This window comes from Bos taurus, chromosome 16, assembly GCF_002263795.3.
Source record: "Bos taurus isolate L1 Dominette 01449 registration number 42190680 breed Hereford chromosome 16, ARS-UCD2.0, whole genome shotgun sequence".
Taxonomy (NCBI): Eukaryota; Metazoa; Chordata; class Mammalia; order Artiodactyla; family Bovidae; genus Bos; species Bos taurus.
In genome coordinates, this window is record NC_037343.1 from 19,744,835 (window position 1) to 19,766,987 (window position 22,153).

The 22,153-nt window shown below is 37.2% G+C and overlaps 1 protein-coding gene across 1 annotated transcript in view; it reads right to left on the bottom strand.

Moving 5' to 3' along the window:
• Positions 1 to 22,153, bottom strand: part of USH2A (usherin) — a 923,574-nt gene that overhangs the window by 852,502 nt on the left and 48,919 nt on the right. The window contains exon 3 of the mRNA NM_001191425.2: positions 5,895 to 6,027. Coding sequence (NP_001178354.2) covers positions 5,895 to 6,027 — 133 coding nt within the window. The remainder of the gene's footprint in view (positions 1 to 5,894; positions 6,028 to 22,153) is intronic.

Sequence of the window (22,153 nt, forward strand, 5' to 3'; positions counted from 1 at the left end):
TTTTCCCATAATTAAATAACTATATAAATCAGGTCATGGGGAAAAATTAACATTTTGCATTATTTCAAAGTTAATAATAACAACACCTATAAATATCTATGTGACAACTCCATGACCAGTTAGGCATTTACTGCAAACATTTGAAAAGATTTGAGTGCCTGCTATGTATAAATGATAGGACTGTATAACTATCAGAATTTAAATTTAGCAAGGTCATTGATTTCGGTGTTGACCATCTGGTAATGTCCACGTATAGAGTCTTCCCTTGTGTTGTTGTAAGAAGGTGTTTGCGATAACCAGTGCGTTCTCTTGGCAAAACTCTATTATTAGCCTTTGCCCTGCTTCATTCCTTACTCCAAGGCCAAATTTGCCTGTTACTCCAGGTGTTTCTTGACTTCCTACTTTTGCATTCCAATCCCCTATAATGAAAAGGACATCTTTTTGGGGTGTTAGTTCTAGAAGGTCTTGTAGGTCTTCATAGAACTGTTCAACTTCAGCTTCTTCAGTGTTACTGGTTGGGGCATAGGCTTGGATTACTGTGATATTGAATGGTTTGCCTTGGAAACAAACAGAGATCATTCTGTCATTTTTGAGACTGCATCCAAGTACTGCATTTCAGACTCTTGTTGACCATGATGGCTACTCCATTTCTTCTAAGGGATTCCTGCCCACAGTAGTAGATATAATGGTCATCTGAGTTAAATTCACCCATTCCAGTCCATCTTAGTTCACTAATTCCTAGAATGTTGACATTCACTCTTGCCATCTCCTGTTTGACGACTTCCAATTTGCCTTAATTCAGGGACCTGATATTCCAGGTTCCTATGCAATATTGCTCTTTACAGCATCGGACCTTGCTTCTATCACCACTCCCATCCACAACTGGGTATTGTTTTTGCTTTGGCTCCATCCCTTCATTCTTTCTAGAGTTATTTCTCCACTGATCTCCAGTAGCATATTGGGCATCTACTGACCTGGGGAGTTTCCCTTTCAGTATGACACCACCCTTATGTCAGAAATGGCAAAGTAATTTTAGAATTTGTAATTAAGGAAATGGCAATTCACTCCAGCACTCTTGCCTGGAAAATGCCATGGACAGAGGAGCCTGACAGGCTACAGTCCATGGGGTTGCAAAGAGTTGGACACTACTGAGCAACTACACTAACTTCACTTATGTCAGAAAGTGAAGAGGAACTAAAAAGCCTGTTGATGAAAGTGAAAGAGGAGAGTGAAAAAGTTGGCTTAAAGCTCAACATTCAGAAAACTAAGATCATGGCATCTGGTCCCATCACTTCACGGCAGATAGATGGGGGAACAGTGGAAACACTGTCAGGCTTTATTTTGGGGGGCTCCAAAATCACTGCAGATGGTGACTGCAGCCATGAAATTAAAAGACGCTTACTCCATGGAAGGAAAGTTATGACCAACCTAGACAGCATATTGAAAAGCAGAGACGTGACTTTGCCAACAAAGATCCGTCTAGTCAAGGCTATGTATGGATGTGAGAGTTGAACTGTGAAGAAAGCTGAGCACTGAAGAATTGATGCTTTTGAACTGTGGTGTTGGAGAAGACTCTTGAGAGTCCCTTGGACTGCAAGGAGATCCAATCAGTCCATCCTAAAGGAGACCAGTCCTGGGTGTTCATCGGAAGGACTGGTGCTGAAGCTGAAACTCCAATACTTTGGCCACCTCATGTGAAGAGTTGACTCATTGGAAAAGACCCTGATGCTGGGAGGGATTGGGGGCAGGAGGAGAAGGGGACAACAAAAGATGAGGTGGTTGGATGGCATCACCAACTCGATGGACACGAGTTTGAGTGAACTCCGGGAGTTGGTGATAGACAGGGAGGCCTGGTGTGCTGTGATTCATGGAGTCGCAAAGAGTCAGACACGACTGAGCAACTGAACTGCACTGAACTGAAGGTCACTGAACTTAACGTCGATATAAAAATTGATGCTAATTTTATATAATAGAAATAAAACTAGAGAATAAAGTTCCAAAACAGTATTAAGTGAAACTGAATCTTTAAAAAAAAAAGGACAAAAAAACACACAGGACTAAGTCCTACAAATATGAATGAGACCACTATACAGAAAACTAAAAACATTGCTGGGAGAAATTAAGGAATATATGCTGCTCGTGGATTGGAGGACTTGATATTCTCTATATATCTATTCTTGCAAAAATTGAGTTAAGGATTTAAACTCCCACAAAATTTTTGTGAAAATTGAAAAAACTCCTTCTAAAATTCATATAATAACCAAGACAATCTTGAAAGATTAAAAAAAAATTGGAGAAATTAAATCCTTCTAGACAGTAAGACTCTTCTGAAGCTACAAAAATGAAAACTAAATGTTTTAACTATATGTATGGGCAAACAGATCACTGAAACAAAATAGGGAGCTCAGGAACTCACTTCTTCATGTAACAGGGATGTAATTTGTGACAAAGCTGCCATTGCAAAGTAGTGGAGAAGTGATGAAAATGTTTCAGGGTTAATTAAAATTCCAGGTGGGGAAAAAAATAGAATCTTGACTCCTACTTCATACTATACCCAAAAATCAATCCCAGATAGAATGTCAATCTAAATTTGAGAGGCAAAATAATATCACTTTTAAAATAAAGCACAGGAGAACATCTTTAGAGATTTTGGGTATTCTCCTACACTTTATACTTTCAGGGTTTGCAAAGATATTCTAAACATCACATAAAAAGTATTAAGTTTAAAATAAACATAAATTAGACTTCACTGAAATTAAGAACTTCTGTTGATCAAAGGAAACTGATAGTATAAGTTGTAATTCAGAAGGTTATATTTGAAGTCCATTTATCTCTCAAAGAATTCAAATTCAAAATATTGAATTCCTATAAGTTATAAAAAAGACAAGCCTTCCAACTAAAAATTAGCAGAAACTTATATAGGTAGTTCACAAAAGAGCATAACCACGGCCAAGAAGCACATGAAAATGTTCTCAATACCATCAATCATCAGAAAATGCACCATAAAGCCACCAGAATGGCAAACAACAATAATGTATGATATTATTAAGTGTTGGTAAGTACATGGAACACCAACATTCTCAAACATCTTTGGTTAAAATACCCACTTTGAAAAAGTAAAGAAGTATTTTCTAAAGCTTAAAGAAATAGCAGCACACTATAGAGATATATCTTATTGGTGCTTAGAAAAGAATTCATACACAAGAGTACTCACTTGCATGATTTAAAGCGCTTGAACATTCAAGAACAGCCAACACTAATTTATGCTGATAGAGGTCTCTACTGACACTATTCTTTGTTTCCCTTTAGAGTTGGTATTCACCAGGAGTGTGTGAAATCCAGGAAATGTTTGATAACTTTTTCTGGATGAGAATTATGCAAGTATATATACAGATTAAAAATTCATAAAGCTATATCCGTTAATATTCGTGTATTATGTTGCATGAATGTTTTTGCCTTGACTAAAATATAAGAGAATATTTTTTAATTTCTATAATGAAAAGTTCTGACTATCTAAAAGCTAGAAAAAATGTGTAACATAATATTATTAACATTAATGAGCTTTTACAAATAGATTTTCCAGAGTATAAATATGAATATACAATATCAATAAGGAATTCACAAATGACATGCAAATTATCCAGACATATGTGGGAAGCTACTTAATCTCACTAATGGCGAATAATTCTAAGGCAGGGTCCAAAAATACTTTCCGGTGAGAGGAACGGCAAAAATGAAAAAAAAAAAAGGATTATTTGTCAGGTTAGTTAGTGTTTAAGACAAATAGTTACTTATATTTTTAAATAAGCCTGTAAATTTTCACAACCTTATGAGGTAATGAGGTAATCTGTCGTTATGCTTTAGGGCAATCATTCCCATATGTATTAAAATATAAAATGACCATTTCAATCTAACTTCTATCAACTTAGGTTAGCAAAATAATTATAATTAACAACAGCATTGCATATTAATATAGTTTCGTATACACAAGACCCAGTTATTCATTCATTCATTCAACAAATATGGAACAACTACTGAGTACGAGATGCTGGAAAAACAGTACTGTTTTCTATGACACAGCCTCATTTGATCCTCACCATGAAACTGTAATATCATCACCATCATGATTTTAAATTCAAGATAACTATAGTTTAGAGACATAAAGTTATTTCAAGTCACATGGCTAGTAAGCAGAGAGATGGGACTTGAAAACTGACACCAAAGGAAAAGGTCTTAAGGAACTGCACAGACAATTGCTCAAATGCAATATATATGTGTATGCATAATAGATATAGACACAAATACAATATATAAATACATACATATATATTTTGTGTTTTTGTTCAGATAACTGCTAATAATTTTGAAATAGTAGACGTAATCTACATGTTAATTAATAAGATTGTGTTTAAAAAGTTTTGGTTACATCTATACAACTGTGCACAATGCAGTCATTTTAAATGAGAAGGCATATTAACTGTTTCTCATAACATTTGGAGGGGAAGTATTTATTTTTAGAGGGCTCAGAGAAAGCATATGTATGATAATTTCATTTTTGGAAAATTATTATATTTATAACCATATCTCTAGCTATATGTACAAAAATGGTGGAAGGTTATAACAAAATTAACTATCTCTATCTATAAAGGTCAAAATAAGGAAAATCCTTCCTATTTTGTAGAGTTTAATGCTGTTTAGTTTTTCTTATAATGATCATTCACTGTTTAATAATATAAAGCAATTAATATTACCATTTTTAAGTATAGGCAATTTTGTAGACCAGTGTGCTAGTTACTACAAGAGAATTCTAAATTCAGCTTCTGTTCTTTTCAGGATATGCCACTATCTTCTTAAAACTATCTACTCCACCGTACAAAAGAATGAAATAATGTCACTTGCAGCAACGTCAGTGCAACTAGAGTATCTGAAGTAATCAGAGAAAGACAAATGCCATAAAATATCACGTATACGTGGGATCTAAAATTTAACACAAATGAACCTATCTATGAAACAGAAACAAAATCAGAAACACAGAAAACAGACTGTGGTTGCCAAGCGGGAGGGGAACAGGACAGAGGTGGATTGGGAATCTAGGGTTAGCAGATGCAAACTGGTATATATAGAATGGATAAATGACAAGATTCTACTGTATAGCAAAGGGAAAGATATTCAATATCCTATGATAACCATAATGGAAAAATATGAAAAAGAATGAATATATATATATGTAACTGAGTCACTCTGCTGTAGAACAGAAATTAATACAAGACTGTAACTCAACTTTACTTCGATAAAAATACATTTTAAAAATATAGTTTATTACATATTGTTCTTACTTTGAAAAAATAATGATAAAGACATTTTAAAGATTCTCTGATATACTGGGTTAAATAATGGCCTCCAACAAGTAAGACTACCTGCAATTGTGACTTTATTTGGAAAGAAAATCTTTGCAGATGTAATTAAGGATGTCGAGATGAGAAAATACTGGATTAGGCTGGGACCTAAATCTGATCACAAGTGTCTTTAAAAGAGACAAGAAGGGGAGAAGGCCAGGTGAAGATGGAGGCAAAGACTGAAGTTATATATTAATAGCTACAAGCCAAGGAACACTAAGTATTGCTAGAAGCCACCAGAAAGAGAGAGGCATGAAATGAACTCCCCCTCAGAACTTCCAGAAGAGGCCAACACTGAGCCCTTGATTTCAGATTTCTACGCTCCAGAATCACAGGGGGATGAAATCTGCTTTATTAAACTGTCACCCAATTGGTGCTACTGTATTACAGAAGCCCTAGGAAACAAATACACCTGGGTATTTTAAAATATCTTTGACACATTTTTCAAGGAACAATGTAATTAAATAAAACAAATAATTTTCTGAAATCTAAACTCACCATTTAAGCTCTGTCCTATTTGCATGGTACCAGAGGCAAAATCTGTAATTGAACCACTTAGAGTTCTTGCATCAAAAGCTGCATTATCCTTTTCCAAACCATTGATGAAGAAACTGATTTTTGTCTGGTGTACCTGTAAGAAATTATCACCATTAATAATTGCATAATCTTTTATTTTATAATAACTGCCGTTAGCAAGCTTTCTCAAGTTAACTTCCCACTTCTCCACTTCCTTCCGTTGGAAACACTAGGAATTTATTTTAATGGTCAAATGGTATATCTCGTGTTTTTATATCTAGACATAAACCTAGATATAATAATTCTGTGCTGGATCATACATACCAGGGTATTCAAAGGTTTGCTTAACTGTTTGTCCCATATATTTCACAGCTCTGTCTTCCATGCCTTCATAAGTTGTTCTGGAGACACTGCTTCTTTAGCTACTAGTTAAATTTGTTACAGTCATATTTGGAAATAAACAGAAATGAATGCAAAAGGCAAAAATATTCAAAACCAGATACACTAGAAATGTATTACATATGAATATAATTCAATTTAGGTTGCTAACACAAAGACTCCTTATAAACATTTATTTTCTTGGATGTTGGTATCCAGTTGGTAATTTTCACCTGCACTTCTCCATGCTGCTGCTGCTGCTGCTACTGCTAAGTCACTTCAGTCGTGTCCGACTCTGTGCGACCCCAGAGACGGCAGCCCACCAGGCTCCCCTGTCCCTGGGATTCTCCAGGCAAGAACACTGGAGTGGGTTGCCACTTCCTTCTCCAGTGCATGAAAGTGAAAAGTGAAAGTGAAGTCGCTCAGTCGTGTCCCATGTCCGACTCTTCGCGACCCCATGGACTGCAGCCTACCAGGCTCCTCTGTCCATGGGAGTTTCCAGGCAAGAGTACTGGAGTGGGTAGCCATTGCCTTCTCCATACAGAATAGCAAAAATCTGCTGACCATAGTCTAGGCTAATTAATCAGGTACCCTAACAACCCTCTACACCAGAAGTCAATAAGCTTTTTCTGTAAATAGATAAATATTTTTTATTTGAATACCAAATGATTTGATTTTGTGGTCTAAATGGCTCAGGTCACAACTGTTCAACTCTGCTGTAATAGGAAAGCAGCCACAAACAATATATATATAAATGGGCACAAATGCGTTCCAGCAAAACTTTTATAAAAATACGTGGCCAGCCACGTTTGTACCACGAGCTATAATTTGACTACCCCTGGATTATATCATAAAAAGTTACGCAGATTACTTCATTGAGAGAAACGTAATATCTTGTAGTTGAAGGTTAGATGCTAACATCTTAAATAAAAATATCAAAATGAAAGTATATTAAAACAGCCTTTCAAAAATTAATGAAAATAAACAACCACCCTCCAATATTTTTAAATCATGTGAATAACTGCCTTATGAACTCTTTTCAAAGTCCCCATCTTTAAAAAAAAATTACACACACACACTATTGGCAACTATAAAAATTTCTTGGCAATATCAATATATCAGTTCATCAAAAACTTATTCAGTTTGGCTTTTTTCCTCTCTATCCAACCTGCTTTCATTTAAAACCATATTTTTTCCTAAATGCATCAACCCTGTGTTCCATTTGACTTAATTATAAAACAAAGCGTTAACATAAAGACCAAAAATCACACACTAGCTCCTCACGGACCTGGATATATACCCTTCTGCTCCTTTTTTTTTTTTTTTTTGCATGCCATTTTTTACAGCCTGTTACTGTCATTTGGTGTTTGACTGTTATCATTATAAAAGATACAGGCTTTTCTACTTTGTTATTTGTAGCATTATCTCATGTTTTACAACATCTCTGCGCAACATGCAGGCACATGAAATATAACTCGTGGAAAGTTCTCGAAGGTATTAATGCATAAAAAAGAATGTGGTTCCATCTCTACTGTCTTTACCCAGCCAAAAGCTGATGAACAGCCAATTTTCCTTTATCACATTAGCGCAGCCATGAGGGAAACACATTTGTTCTAGTCAGCTCCACTAAAGATACTATTACCAATCTAACATATACATGTTTTATATCAGCAGTATTCTCAGAGCATGAGAGAGCCAACAATATATTAACACTAGCATGACAGTTTATTTAAGAAAAGAAAATTGTCTCTGTAGAGGGACAGAAGTTAGAAATGTATGGCTAAAGCTCAGTGTCACTGGTCTAATAAAGGTAATAATTCTTTGGCTTTCTTTATAGCAGGTAACACTCCTGTGACAGTTCTGTCATATCATTCAAATAAAAATGTTGTCTTTTACAAGTTTAAGTGCACCTTTATTTTGAGTCAGATGGAAAGCATGCTTTTGATTTTCTGTATTCACTGTATTATATCTGTAGTCAAGAGTTCGGGACCTTCTTTTCTCTTTTTTTTTTTTTTATCAACTCATCACATATTTACTTAATAGAAGGATTCAGTGTCACTTGCAGTGAATTCCAGAAGAATGTTTTCACTTTCTTGGTACTTAAAAAATGATTAATGATGATCCCAAGTCACTCTTGCCTGGTGTGGCCTCTCCCCCACCCACCACCACCAACTACCTTTCTATAAATAAGATTAAATCATCTTTGGTGTTCTGTATCATGTTTTATATTCCAAGATTCTCTAAACTACTTTGCAATTCAGGTCTGGGGCCCCATCACACTGAAACTGTGACCATGATGGTGGCTCTTTGCCATAGCTCATCCTGATGATCCCCTTGCCAGTTATTTAAGGGAATAGGAATATATACGATGGAATTTCTGATCTGTAAAAAGAAAGCCTTCTGCTCAAGTGAACTTCCTCTCTATCTTTCTCCACCTCTCTGAGGATTAGAGGAGTTTGGACATGTTTATTGGTGTGGCTTGAAGGAATGAATTGGCAAAACTAGTAGCAGCTGTAGAAAAGCTTTACGCCCTCACAAGATCCCCAAAAACATTTCAGAAAGAAGATACAAGGGGGCATGTCATTCTCAAGCCTTCATGCTCTCGGGCCTTCAAATTTTACTTTGTTGATTTTTTTTTTTTTTTTTTTGGAGGGGGGTCAAATTTGTGTCTCTGTGATAGGCTGTACTCATTCCTTTGAGCTCCAGAGTATATTAGACTCAAAAAAAAAAAAAAAAAAAAGGTAGAATTCCTCACCATCCTCATGCCTGATTAGAGAGGAGCATAATTCAAAACTCTAGAAAATCATACAACTGCTAAGAGGCTACCAAGGGAAAAAATACAACCAGGCCCCCCCTGTAATTATCAGCAATCTCTTGTTTCACTGAAATGCCAGATTTCTGTTGTTTTTCTACTTAGGCTGGCTGCTACCGTTACCACTGCCACCACCGACAACACAAAAGCAAAATAATGCTGATTCAGGCTGGGGAAAAAAATAAGCAGAGTCCCTATGCTGACTTCCTCATTGGAGAAATAGTTTTGCAGTTTTCCTGTTGCCTATATCCTCCTAATTTTAATTTACTTCAGCACAGCATGAACCTAGAATCTACAGTAGCCCTGTAAGTTACACCAAAAAAAAATAAATAAAATCACAATCATTTCCTCTAGGAGTTTGTATGTATGAAAGCATAAAGTATTTTTAGTATACTAAAAGTATGTGAATCACTATAAAAGATGACAGTTGTTTTTCACTAAAGTACTGAAGCTTATTGTCTTTTTCATGAGGTTGATTTGAAAAGTTGTGCCTTAATCCATAAATGTGTGGTGTAGAACCTATTTGGGGACTTTCTTTGTGGGACCTATCTTCCTAGAACTGACTTATGAGCCTCCCAAGAATATAAGTTTCATTAATTTGATGGATCTCATTTTAGAGCAAAACCATTTTAAGCATTTTGAATAACATCTCTCTCACAGATTTAATACAAATGGTTTGGCAACAGATCTCAAATTCAGACTCACTTTCAGAAGATGAGGATGGGTGATACAAATATAAAGAACATCATCTTGAATGCTAAAGATTTCAAACAAAAAAAGAAAACTACTTTCCCCTACAGATATGAATCTGAAGGGAAAACTTTATGAAGGAAAAAGTGTTTGGACTTTCTGAAATAGAAATTGTCCTAAAATAGAATTTCTATTTCTAGGTTAAAGAAGGATTTGCATAAAAGATTCAACTATTCCATCTATAATTTTTAAGCATAAGGAAGACAGTTTATTCTGAAAACTTCATAAGGTTATTTTAAAATATCACATGTATGTTTCATCCTCTACCTGAAAGCATGTGGAATGCCACTCTGCTTACCGTCCTAAACTAAAGGTCTTCTAAGGTTTTCCCTCTCTCGTTCCATCCACTTTTATTTCCAACTGCTCACCAAGAGTCAACTTCACCTAAATGGTGAGATTTCCTCACTGTCTGATAATCACACAATGCTTAATTCTATTTCCATGTTATATTTAAGCTATTTCCATATGGTAATAAACTTGCTACTGCTTTTCATTTACTTAAATTCTTAGTATTTTAAAAACATATATATCTCAAGTCCTAAATCCTACAAGGATCCTTTATTGACTCCTTCAGCATTATCAAAGTGTTCACATTTATTGAGAAGCTAGCATATTGAGCACTGTTCTAAAGTTTTCTTTTATCTTTACAACAACCCGAGACAGATTTGGAATTATCTCCAAGTAATGAAATGGAATCATAGAGAATTAAATACAAAAAGGTTACATTTTTCAAAGTCACAGAGAGGAGTGACTGGTTCTAGAGACTGTTTTAACCAATTTTAATTATCTACACCCAGTTAGCATTTAGAAATAACCACCATCTAGTTTATCAGACCCACCCATTGAACTACTTTGCTTTAACTCAACACAGTGATGATTCAGGTTTTATATCAATGCCTCCCATAATAAGAAGGGTAACAACCCGAATGAGCAATATAACCATTTGCCATTTTCCTGGCAATGTTTTGAATGCTTTACTTATAGTATCTTACCAGGTTCTCAGATCCCCCTCTGTCATGTTATTAGTTTTATCCCCAAAATGAGGACTCTTGAGATTCACCTGCTCCACTATTCTGATCCTGCAGACTCTGGGAAACCTTTCATCTTTGAACAGCTTTTGCTATTATAAATGATTGAACTGGAAGATGTCTCTTTATAAATTCAATTCTTAGGTCCCAGCTCTAATTACTGAGACCACATGAAACAAATCCAATCCCTTTTCCACACAAGAGTTCACACATATTTTTCTCCCAAGTCTTCTTCAAGATAAATGTGTTTGGCTTCTGTGGCGTTCTAAATATGACATGGCTTTGGGTCTTTCTTTTAAAATATGGCTCCAGAAATACTACAATCTCTACATGTGGCCTCTCACCAAATTGAAATAAGATTATCACCTTAATGTAATCCAAACTTGCATGCTACATTTCTGGCAATGACATCATATAGCTAAAACTGATAAATTAAGTTGAGCTGACTGTTAAAGCATATCTACCCCATCCTGTACATATGCAGTTAGTTTTGTGAATCCAAGGACAGGAATTTATATTTATCCACAATATATTTCATCTTGTTAGATTCAGCCCATTGCTCCAGGCTGTCAAAATCTTTTTGGATGCTATGTCTCTCATCCAATGTATTTAACATCCTCCAAGATTTGTGTCATTTGCAAATTTGATGAGCATGCCCTATGTGCTGGGCAGAAGCTCAGTAAATACTAATTGACTGATTGACTAATAAATACTCCAAAAATAAAACCAACACAATCTACAGCATTGCAATTCTAAGCAATAAAGAAAAGGCATCATTTTTAACAGATAAAATGTGTCATACAGGAATTCTTCACCTTTGCAGAGTGACCTTATTTACTAACATGGGTTTTTTTTATAGAATCATATAATTATGAATAAATACATAAATTTATTAAATATGTTCTATGCTACATTTATCCAAACAATATGAAAAAAAGAGTTGAGGTAATTATTTATGGAAAGTTTGTTTGTAGAAATTAATCACATGGGTTGCACACAAGTATTTGAAATGTGTATGTGTTCCCACATACACTTGGTTTGATTTACCGATAACTCCTTAAATCTTTCTTCTCTTTGACCATGTGAAAGATGCTGCAGGGAAATGACTTCTGACACAGCTATATTATTCAAGATTTTCTGACTAGTTTTGTTTCTCTTTATTATCTCCCATGAGCTCACACATTTCAACACTCCTCTCCCTGGTCCCATCTCCCTTCCTCCCTGCTCCATTCATCCCCAACCCCCTCTCCAATAGAACTCTGTCTCTGACATAAAGACTTCTGTTTCTCCTGTATGAATAACTCAGACAAGCCAGACCCTGGAAGTGATTCATGCCTAAGTGACTACATTTACACCCTAAGCAGGGTACTTTGGATTTACTACTCTCTCCATGACATCTATCGGGCTTCCCTGATGGCTCAATGGGTAAAGAATCCACCTGCAATGCAGGAGACACAGGTTTGACCCCTGGGTTGTGAAGTTCCTCTAGAGGAAGAAATGGCAACCCACTCTAGTATTCTTGCCTGAAAAATCCCACAGACATTGGATCCTGATGAGCTACAGTCCATGGGGTCACAAGGAGTCAGACATGATTGAGCAACTAAGCCTGTATGCATGCCATGACACCTATTAAAGCTCTCTCTCCATATACTGCAATCTCCTAGGAACAAACCTCCAGCTTAATCAATCTCTAGAAATTTAACATAGGAATGTAAGTAATTTTCTTTGTCCTATCTTGAGTGGATATGAAACTCTCATGGCCACTTTTTCCTAAACTATTACTCTATTTACTTTAAAAAGTAGCTATTAATTTATACATACACACAATGGAAAAATGCGCCAATGGTTTATTATTGATTTCATAGGGAATGGGGACAGAGTCAGCCCATTGTCTGTAGATACTATCTAGGAACATTTTATGCACAATTCCACATTTAAGAATGCTTTTGGTAGTGTGCATATGTTGCACAAAATAAATAATAAGGAACCTACTATTAGTATATATCACAGGGAACTATATTCAATATCTTCTAATAACCTACAATGGAAAAGAACCTAAATACATATATATATAGGTGTTTGTGTGTATGTGTGTGTGTGTGTGTATATATATATATAGGTGTATATACATATATATATGAATCACTGCTATGCACTTGAAGTTAACAAAACACTGCATATTAACTATACTTCAATTTATAAAAATGGTTGAAAAAGAATGCTTTTGGTACACAGATGATCACAATATCTGACGCTCTTAATTGTCTCAATGTATCTTTAGTTCTTTTTCCTATTTTATCCATACAGAACAGATGACTTCTAAAAGATTATTAGAATTAGCTAAAAAGAACCTTAGTAACTTTTTCAACATTTCCTATCCCTAAATCTGGAAGTTGTTTTTATGCCTACAATTTCCTTTCCTTAAAGTCAAGTTCTTATCATGTCTTCCATGTCTAGGAATAAAACTGTTCATCATACCCTTCATATAAAACCATAACTTTATGCCATACAATAAGTCTTTGTTGGTTATCTATTTTAAATATAGCAGTGTCTATGTCAGTTCCAAACTCCCAGTCTATGCCTTTCTCCATCCTTTCCCTGACAACTATAAGTTCTTTTTCTAAGTCTGTGGGTCTATTTATGTTTTGTAAGTAAGTCCATTTGTAGCATGCTTTAGATGCCATGTGTAAGTGATATCATATGTTATTTGTCTTTCTCTTTCTGACTTACTTCACTTAGTATGATAATTTCTAGGTCAATTCGTGTTGTTGCAAATGGCATTAACTCATTCTTTCTTTAGGGCTGAGTAGTACTGCATTGTGTATATATGCCACATCTTTATTCATTCATCTGTCAATGGACATTTAGGTTGCTTTCATATATTGGCTATTGTGAATAATGCTGCTATGAACACTGGCCTGCATGCATCTATTTGAATTAGAGTTTTCTGGATTTTTGCACAAATGTAGGATCACTGGATCATATGAGAGCTCTATTTTTAGTTTGAGGAACATCCATACTGTTTTCCATAATGTCTGCACCAATTTACATTCTTACCAACAATGTACGAGGATTCCTTTTCCTCCACATGCTCATTAGCTTTTATGATTTTTGGCTTTTGGTGATGGCCATTCTGATTGGCCTAGTGATGTTCTCTACTTTCTTCAATTTATGTCTGAATTTTGCAATAAAGAGTTCATAATCTGAGCCATGGCCAGCTCCTGGTCTTGTTTTTGCTGACTGTGTAGAGCTCCAAAGAATATAATCAATCTGATTTTGGTATTGACCACCTGGTGATGTCCATGCGTAGAGTCTTCTCTTGTGTTGTTGGAAGAAGGTGTTTGCTATGACCAGTGTGTTCTCTTGGCGAAACTCTGTTAGCCTTTGCCTGGCTTCATTTTGTACTCCAAGGCCAAACTTGCCTGTTACTCCAGGTATCTCTTGACTTCTTACTTTTGCATTCCAGTCCTCTATGATGAAAAGGACATTTTTCTTTGATGTTAGTTCTATAAGGTCTTGTAGGTCTTCAAAGAACCATTCAACTTCAGCTTCTTTGGCATTAGTGGTTGGGGTATAGACATGGATTACTGTGATACTGAATGGTTTCCTTGAAAACGAACAATTATTCTACCATTTTTGAGATTGCACCCAAGTACTGCATTTTGGACTCTTTTGTTGACTATGAGGGTTACTCCATTTCCTCTAAGGGATTCTTGCCCACAGTAGCAGCTATAATGGCCATCTGAATTAAATTCACCCATTCCAGTCCATTTCAGTTCACTGATTCCTAAAATGTCAATGTTCACTCTTGCCATCTCTGTTTGACCACTTCCAATTTACCTTGATTTGTGGACCTAACATTCCAGGTTCCTATGCGATATTGTTCTTCAGAGCACTAAACTTTACTTTCACCACCAGACATGTCCACAACTGAGCACTGTTTATGCTTTGGCTCAGCCTCTTCATCCCTTCTGGACCTATTTCTCCACTTTTCTCCAGTAGCATATTGGACACCTACTGACCTGAGGAGTACATCTTTCAATGTCGTATCTTTTTGCCTTTTCATACAGTTTATGGGGTTCTTAAGGCAAGAATACTGAGTGGTTTGCCATCCCCTTCTCCAGTGGACCATGTTTTGTCAGAACTCTCTGCCATGGGCCATTCGTCTCGGGTGACCCTACACGGCATGGCTCATAGTTTCAGTGAGTTTGACAAGGCTGTGATCCATGTGATGTTTGGTTAGTTTCCTGTAATTGTGGCTTTCAGTCTGTCTGCCTCTGAAAGATGAGGATAAAAGGCTTGTGGAAGCTTCCTGGTGGGATGGACTGGCTGTGGGGAAAACTGGGTCTTGCTCTGGTGGGCAGGCCATGCTCATTAAATCTTTAATCCAATTTTCTGCTGATGGATATAGCTGTGTTCCGTCTCTGTAGCTTGGCCTGGGGCCAAACTATGGTAGGGATCAGTTTAGTCAGTTCAGTTTAGTTACTCAGTCATGTCTGACTTTTTGCGATCACATGGACTGCGGCACACCAGGTTTCCCTGTCCTTCACCATCTCTCAGAGCTTACTCAAACTCACATCCATTGATTCACTGATGCCATCCAACCATCTCATCCTCTGTCATCCCCTTATCCTCCTGCCCTCAATCTTTCCCAGCATCAGGGTCTTTTCCAATGAGTCAGTTCTTTGCATCAGGTGGCCAAAGTATTGGAGTTTCAGCTTCAGCATCAGTCCTTCCAATGCATATTCAGCAGAATATTCAAGGAGAGATAAGAAAATCTTCCTCAATGATCAATGCAAAGAAATAGAGGAAAACAATAGAATAGGAAAGACTAGAGATCTCTTCAAGAAAATAAGAGACTGCAAGGGAACATTTCATGCAAAGGTGGGCACAATAAAGGACAGAAATGGTATGGACGTAACAGAAGCAGAAGAAATTAAGAAGAGGTGGCAAGAACACAGAAGAACTAAAGATCTTCATGACCCAAATAACCACAATGGTGTGATCACTCACCTAGAGCCAGACATTCTGGAATGTCAAATGGGCCTTAGGAAGCATCACTACAAACAAAGCTAGTGGAGGTAATGGAATTCCAATTGAGCTATTTCAAATCCTAAAAGATGATGCTGTGAAAGTGCTGCACTCAATATGCCAGCAAATCTGAAAAACTCAGCAGTGGCCACAGGACTGCAAAAGGTCAATTTTCATCCCAATCCCAAAGAAAGGCAATGCCAAAGAATGCTCAAACTACCACACAATTGCATTCATCTCACACATTAGCAAAGTAATGCTCAAAATTCTCCAAGCCAGGCTTCAACAGTATGTGAACTGTGAACTTTCAGATGTTCGAGCTGGATTTAGAAATGACAGAATATCCAAAGATCAAATAGCCAACATCCAGTGGATCATTGAAAAAGCAAGAGAGTTCCAGAAAACATCTACTTCTGCTTTATTGACTACGCCAAAGCCTTTGACTGTGTGGATCACAACAAACTATGGAAAATTCTTCAAGAGATGGGAATACCCGATCACCTGACCTGCTCCTGAGAAATCTGTATGCAGGTCAAGAAGCAACAGTTAGAACTGGAAGTAATACAACAGACTGGTTTCAAATCAGGAAAGGAGCATGTCAAGGCTGTATACTGTCACCCTGCTTATTTAACTTATATGCAGAGTATATCATGGGAAATGCTGGGCTGGATAAAGCACAAGCTGGAATCAAGATTGCCGGGAGAATATCAATAACCTCAGATATGCAGATGACAACACCCTTATGGTAGGGGTAATGACAGTAATGGCAACCTCCTTCAAAAGGACTTATGCCAGCACACTGTGGCTCCCAGGACTGTTTTAATCAATTAGATCTGATAGACAGAGTGCCTGAAGAACCATGGACAGAGGCTCGTGACATTGTACAAGAGGCAGTGATCAAAACCTTTCCCAAGAAAAAGAAACGAAAAAAGACAAAACAGTTGTCTAAGGAGGCCCTACAAATAGCTGAGAAAAGAAGAGAAGTGGAAGGCAAAGAAGAAAAGAAAAGATATACCCATCTGAATGCAGAGTTCCAAAGAATAGCAAGGAGAAATAAGAAAGTCTTCCTAAGTGATCAATGCAAAGAAATAGAGGAAAACAATAAAACGGGAAAGATGAGAAATCTCTTCAAGAAAATTAGAATCAAGGAAACATTTCATGCAAAATGGGCACAATAAAGGAAAGAAATGGTATAGAACTAACAGAAGCAGAAGATATTAAGAAGCGGTAGCAAGAATACACAAAACTATACAAAGAGGGTCAAGGATGAGATCCTTGGATGGCATCACTGACTCAATGCACATGGATTTGAGTAAGCTTCTGGGAGATGGTGAAGGACAAAGAAGCCTGGCGTGCTGCAGTCCATCCAGTCACAAACAGTCGGACGCGACTGAGTGACTAAACAACAAATTCTGACTGGTATGAAGTGGTACCCCATTGTAATTTTTATTTGCATTTCTCTTAATTCGCAACACTGAGCATCTTTTCATGTCCTTATTGGCCATCTGTATGTCTTCTTTGGAGAAATATCTATTTAGGTATTCTACTGCTTTTCAGTTGGATTATTTGTTTGTTATTAAGTTGTATGAGTTGTTTGTATATTTTGGAAATTAACCCTTTGTCAGTTGCATCATTTGTGAATATTTTCTCCCAGTCTGTATGTTATCTTTACATTCTGTTTATGGTTTCCTTTGCTGTAAAAAGCTTATAAGTTCAGTTATGTCCCATTTGCTTATTTTTGCTTTTATCAATATTTACTTTTTATCAATAAATATTGCTTTTTAAAATATTGCTTTTATCAATATTTATCAATTTGCACTGGTAAAATTTGTCCGAGAATATCTGGCCTATGTTCTCTTCTACGATTTGTCATGTTGTGTATTACATTTAAGCCTTTTAAGCCATTTTGTGTTTATTTTTGTGTATTTTTGTGTGACGATATGTTCTACTAATCTTCATTGATTTACTGCATATAAAGCAACTGGATCTTGCACCAAGTTGTTGTTCAGTCGCTAAGTCATGTCCGACTCTTTGTGACCCCACGAACTGCAGCACACAAGGCTGAGATGTCCTTCACTATCTCCCTGAGTTTGTTCAGACTCACGTCCACTGAGTCAGTGATGCCATCCAACCATCTCATCCTCTGTCGTTCTCTTCTCCTCTTGCCCTCAGTCTTTCCCAGCATCAGGGTCTTTTTCAATAAATTCGACAAATCCTCATTCAATCTGTTTCCTTGCTACCTCTGACTTGTCTTTATTAGCATGTCCCTGTGCTCTCTGATCTAGCTACACTGCCCTCAAGGGCTTCCTGGTTGGTGGTAGTGGTAAAGAATCTGCCTTCCAGTGGTGCAGGAGACACAGGAGACATGGATTCAATCTCTGAATTGGGAAGCTCTCCTGGTGGAGGAAATGGAAACCCAGTCCAGTATTCTTGCCTGGAGAATCCCATGGAAAGAGAAGTCTGGCAGGCTACAGTACATGGGGTTGCAAAGAGTTGGACACAACTGAGTGTCTGAGTACACACCCCCCCCAAACATTCTAGGCACCCATTTTCCTCAAAACCTTCACATTTTCTATTCCTACTCCTTGACATTACTCCTACGGACACCTGCTGGCTATTTGCCACACCTCCTTCAGATGTTTCCTTAATTTCTTTAATTGTCATTTTAGGAAAATCCCTCCTAATACCCTTACTAAAACTGTAGTACCATCCTTGCTAACCCCCTTCCCTATCAGCTTTTCTCTGTGCACACCAAACATACTGCATATTTTATTTATTTTTCGGCTTTTTAGTCTCCTCTTCCTGCCTAGAGTCTAAATTGAAGGAGAAGTTTGGCTTTGTTTCCTTTTGCTGTTTTGTTTACTACTGTTACCTCATTCCCCAGAGTGATAACTAGCAACTATTAGGAACTTATTAAATATTCACTGAATGAATGAAGCTTCATCTAAACTAAGGACTGAAAGATTAACTACACTAACTTGAAAGATTAACAGAAATTAGCAAAAGGCAGAAGTGGTAGAAGATAGGAAATAAGTGAATTGTTGGAAATGGCAACCCACTCCAGTATTCTTGCCTGGAGAATCCCAGGGACGGAGGAGCCTGGTGGGCTGCCATCTATGGGGTCGCAGAGAGTCAGACATGACTGAAGCGACTTAGCAGCAGCAGCAGCAGCAAGAATAGAAAATGGCTTCCCTTGTAACTCAGTTGGTAAAGAGTCTGCCTGCAGTGCAAAAGACCCAGGTTCAATTCTCAGGTCAGGAAGATCCCCTGGAGAAGGAAATGGCAACCCACTCCAGTATTCTTGCCTGGAGAACGCCATGGACAGAGGAGCCTGACAGGCTACAGTCCATGGGGTTGCAAGAGTCAGACATGACTTAGTGACTAAACCACCACCACGAGGCATAGAAAAACACAAGAAAATGGAAAGAAGCCTTAAACTTATCCCAAGCCTTCTATTTATACTACCCATTCTCATCCTTTTCTTCTCAGTGTGTTGAATTTAAAGCCACATTTCTTACTTTCCCCCCAAATCCTTCCCAGTTTTTTAAATCTATTTAAATTTTAATGATACAGTTGTATATAACTAGGGCAAATTGTGTCTGAAAATGGTGGACATCAGATTCCTGTTATAAGTTCAGGGAGTAAGACAAAGATGTGAAATCACTCCTGACCCAAAGGCAGAGGCTCATCATTCAATCCTCAACATCTAGATAGATATGTAGGAAATCATTTCTGTACACAATCCAAAAACTCAACTCTGTGCCAGTATTCAACTAATATCTTAAAGATCCTGAGCAGTAATTTGTAAGTTGAAATGGAGTCCTGCTCTATAAACAAAACAGGTAAAATACCTCCTTCTGCTATGCAGGAGTTACTCCTACTAAAATCTTCAACAAAGGCAAAAAATCCCATTAATTAATTAATGGATTATTAAATTTACATTCTTGAAAGAAACACATTCTTTTCTACAAGTACCTATCTTCCAGCCATTCTGTATCCTTAGCTTTTATTTTTTTGTTTTTTTCCCCCAGCTCCAGGAGTACTGAGCAAAATTTATTGAAAATGTGTCTCATAAACTAAATGAAGAAGAGCCATTTTAGGCCAAAGGAAAAACATGGATCTCTTTAACCTCCTTTAGAGAATTGTATCATGAAATCTGATACGAATTGCTTTATCTTTAAAGACACTCAGAACTGAGAATAAAGCCTTCATGGTGACCCTTGTTTAAAGGTGGTGCTCTTTGCCCTAAAGCTGGTGAGATAGTAATTGTCTAAGCAGTTTTTTCTTCAATCAGTAATGGAGAAGCACACACATTTAATTTTGTTTTGACAGGAAAAATGACAGCAGCAAATAGGTATTTTTTTAAAGGTAAGGATTATATCAGCCCTAAAACCAAAAGTAGCTATTTGTGGGTCAAATGTAGAACATTCAGTAAAGTTTCCTTTCTTTCACCCATTTGCAAAAACAGCAAAGAAAAAACCTAAGATTGTGTCATCAGTTAGAGCAAAATAAATGAATGCTTTCATTATTCTCTGAAGAAATTTATACTAGCAAACGGATAACCAGATTCAAGCGGTGCTCTTGAAAATAATATTCATTTTGTCTTTTTACAATTCACATTTATACAGTCCAATTCTTACATATTTCTTCCCAAACCATTTTTCCCAACGTAAGCAGCAGCTGTCAAAAAAAAAAAAAAAAAAAAAAATCCCTACATTTGGTGGTGTATTTGGAATCTTTTTTTACAAAGAGATTAAACTTCTCTAAAGGCTGACAGGCTCCAGAAACGTGAGGCCCAGAATAAAAATAATGGGTGGGAGAAATAGCCACGTGTTGACTTGCCAAAAACAATGAGTTTATAATAACTGCTATAATACCTGACTTCAGTATATTTTTAGAAAGAGGAAATCAAGAGTGAAGGTGGCTATTAAAGGGTAAAACAAAAGGGAAGGGAGAGAACTGCTATGGTTATAATGGGTAATATAAAAATCAGCTTATCTATCATCTCCCACATAATACTGTTTCTGATATTTCACTGGCGCTTTTTTATCTCCTGATATGTGTAACAATGGATGTTGTTAGGTTAGTGTACCTTCCCATTCACTTAAGAATGACTAGGTAGTAGTTTACTTCTACCTTTCCACAAATTCACCTTTGAATTATAATGTTTAAATACTCGGTTCAGCTTTTAGGACTTAATGAGACTTTTTTTAGAACCAGTGATGGGTATGAAGGGATGCAGGGTTTATCGTCACTCAGACCTCACTTGTCTATTGCCACCTCAGAGAGTCCTTTAATGTCCGAGCCAGCCTAAATAATCACTCAATAACTTTCTACTATGTTGTCGTATTTTAATTCTGCAGGTATAAATTTTCTCTCAAAGTATTTCTGGTTTAATTCGCTTGTTCTCCTTTCCCCACCCGTACCTCATCATGTACATACATGTGCATGCACGCGTGCACACATACACACACAATAACAGCAACTCCAGTCAGTCACTGCATTGTCCCAGCACCAGCAAAGAATCCTTCTAATCTAAGAGATTTCTTTCCACAACTTTAACATAACTGTTTCCATTATCTGTGATTTTTTTCCCCATCCATTCTTTCTGTTTCCGTCTCTGAAACCCCTCTTAGAAGCATGATGGATCTGCCTGTGGACACGTCTCTATTTTCTCTACATCAGATCTGATAACTGCAGGGCAAGGGCGGGTATGCAGGACAACTCATTTTCTCAGGGCAAGGATCCCCTTTCACCTGAGTTTCATCAGCCTTCCTTCTTCTGGCCTAGAGTCCACTCTGTATGCTCCAAACCGAGGTCAGCTGTCACCACTGCCTGATGCCTCTTGATGGGGAAGAGTGGGAGAATCTGACCCAGACTGTCACTCCAAGTGCTGCTTGCCAATTCCTGTCCCCAGCAGTGACGGAGTCTGCTGTGCCTTCTGCCCACGGAGTCCTCCTGCCCCCGGAGTCTGTCAGCTCCAGGCTTATGACACCCACCACTCAGTTCTCTCCTCCACCACAACTTCACTCTCCTGTGTGTATTTTGGACTGTGGTTTCTTTTGCCAACCTGATCTCATCTGCTTTCTACTTTCCCAGATTCCTACGACACATGTTCTAATCATCATGTTCTTTTCTATACCTCCCAATAGTAGCACTTGTGATCAACTGCTGCTGTGTCTGAGCAGGTTAAAATGGTAAATTCCTTTCCCTAGCCAAAAAAGAAAAAAGAAAAACCAGTG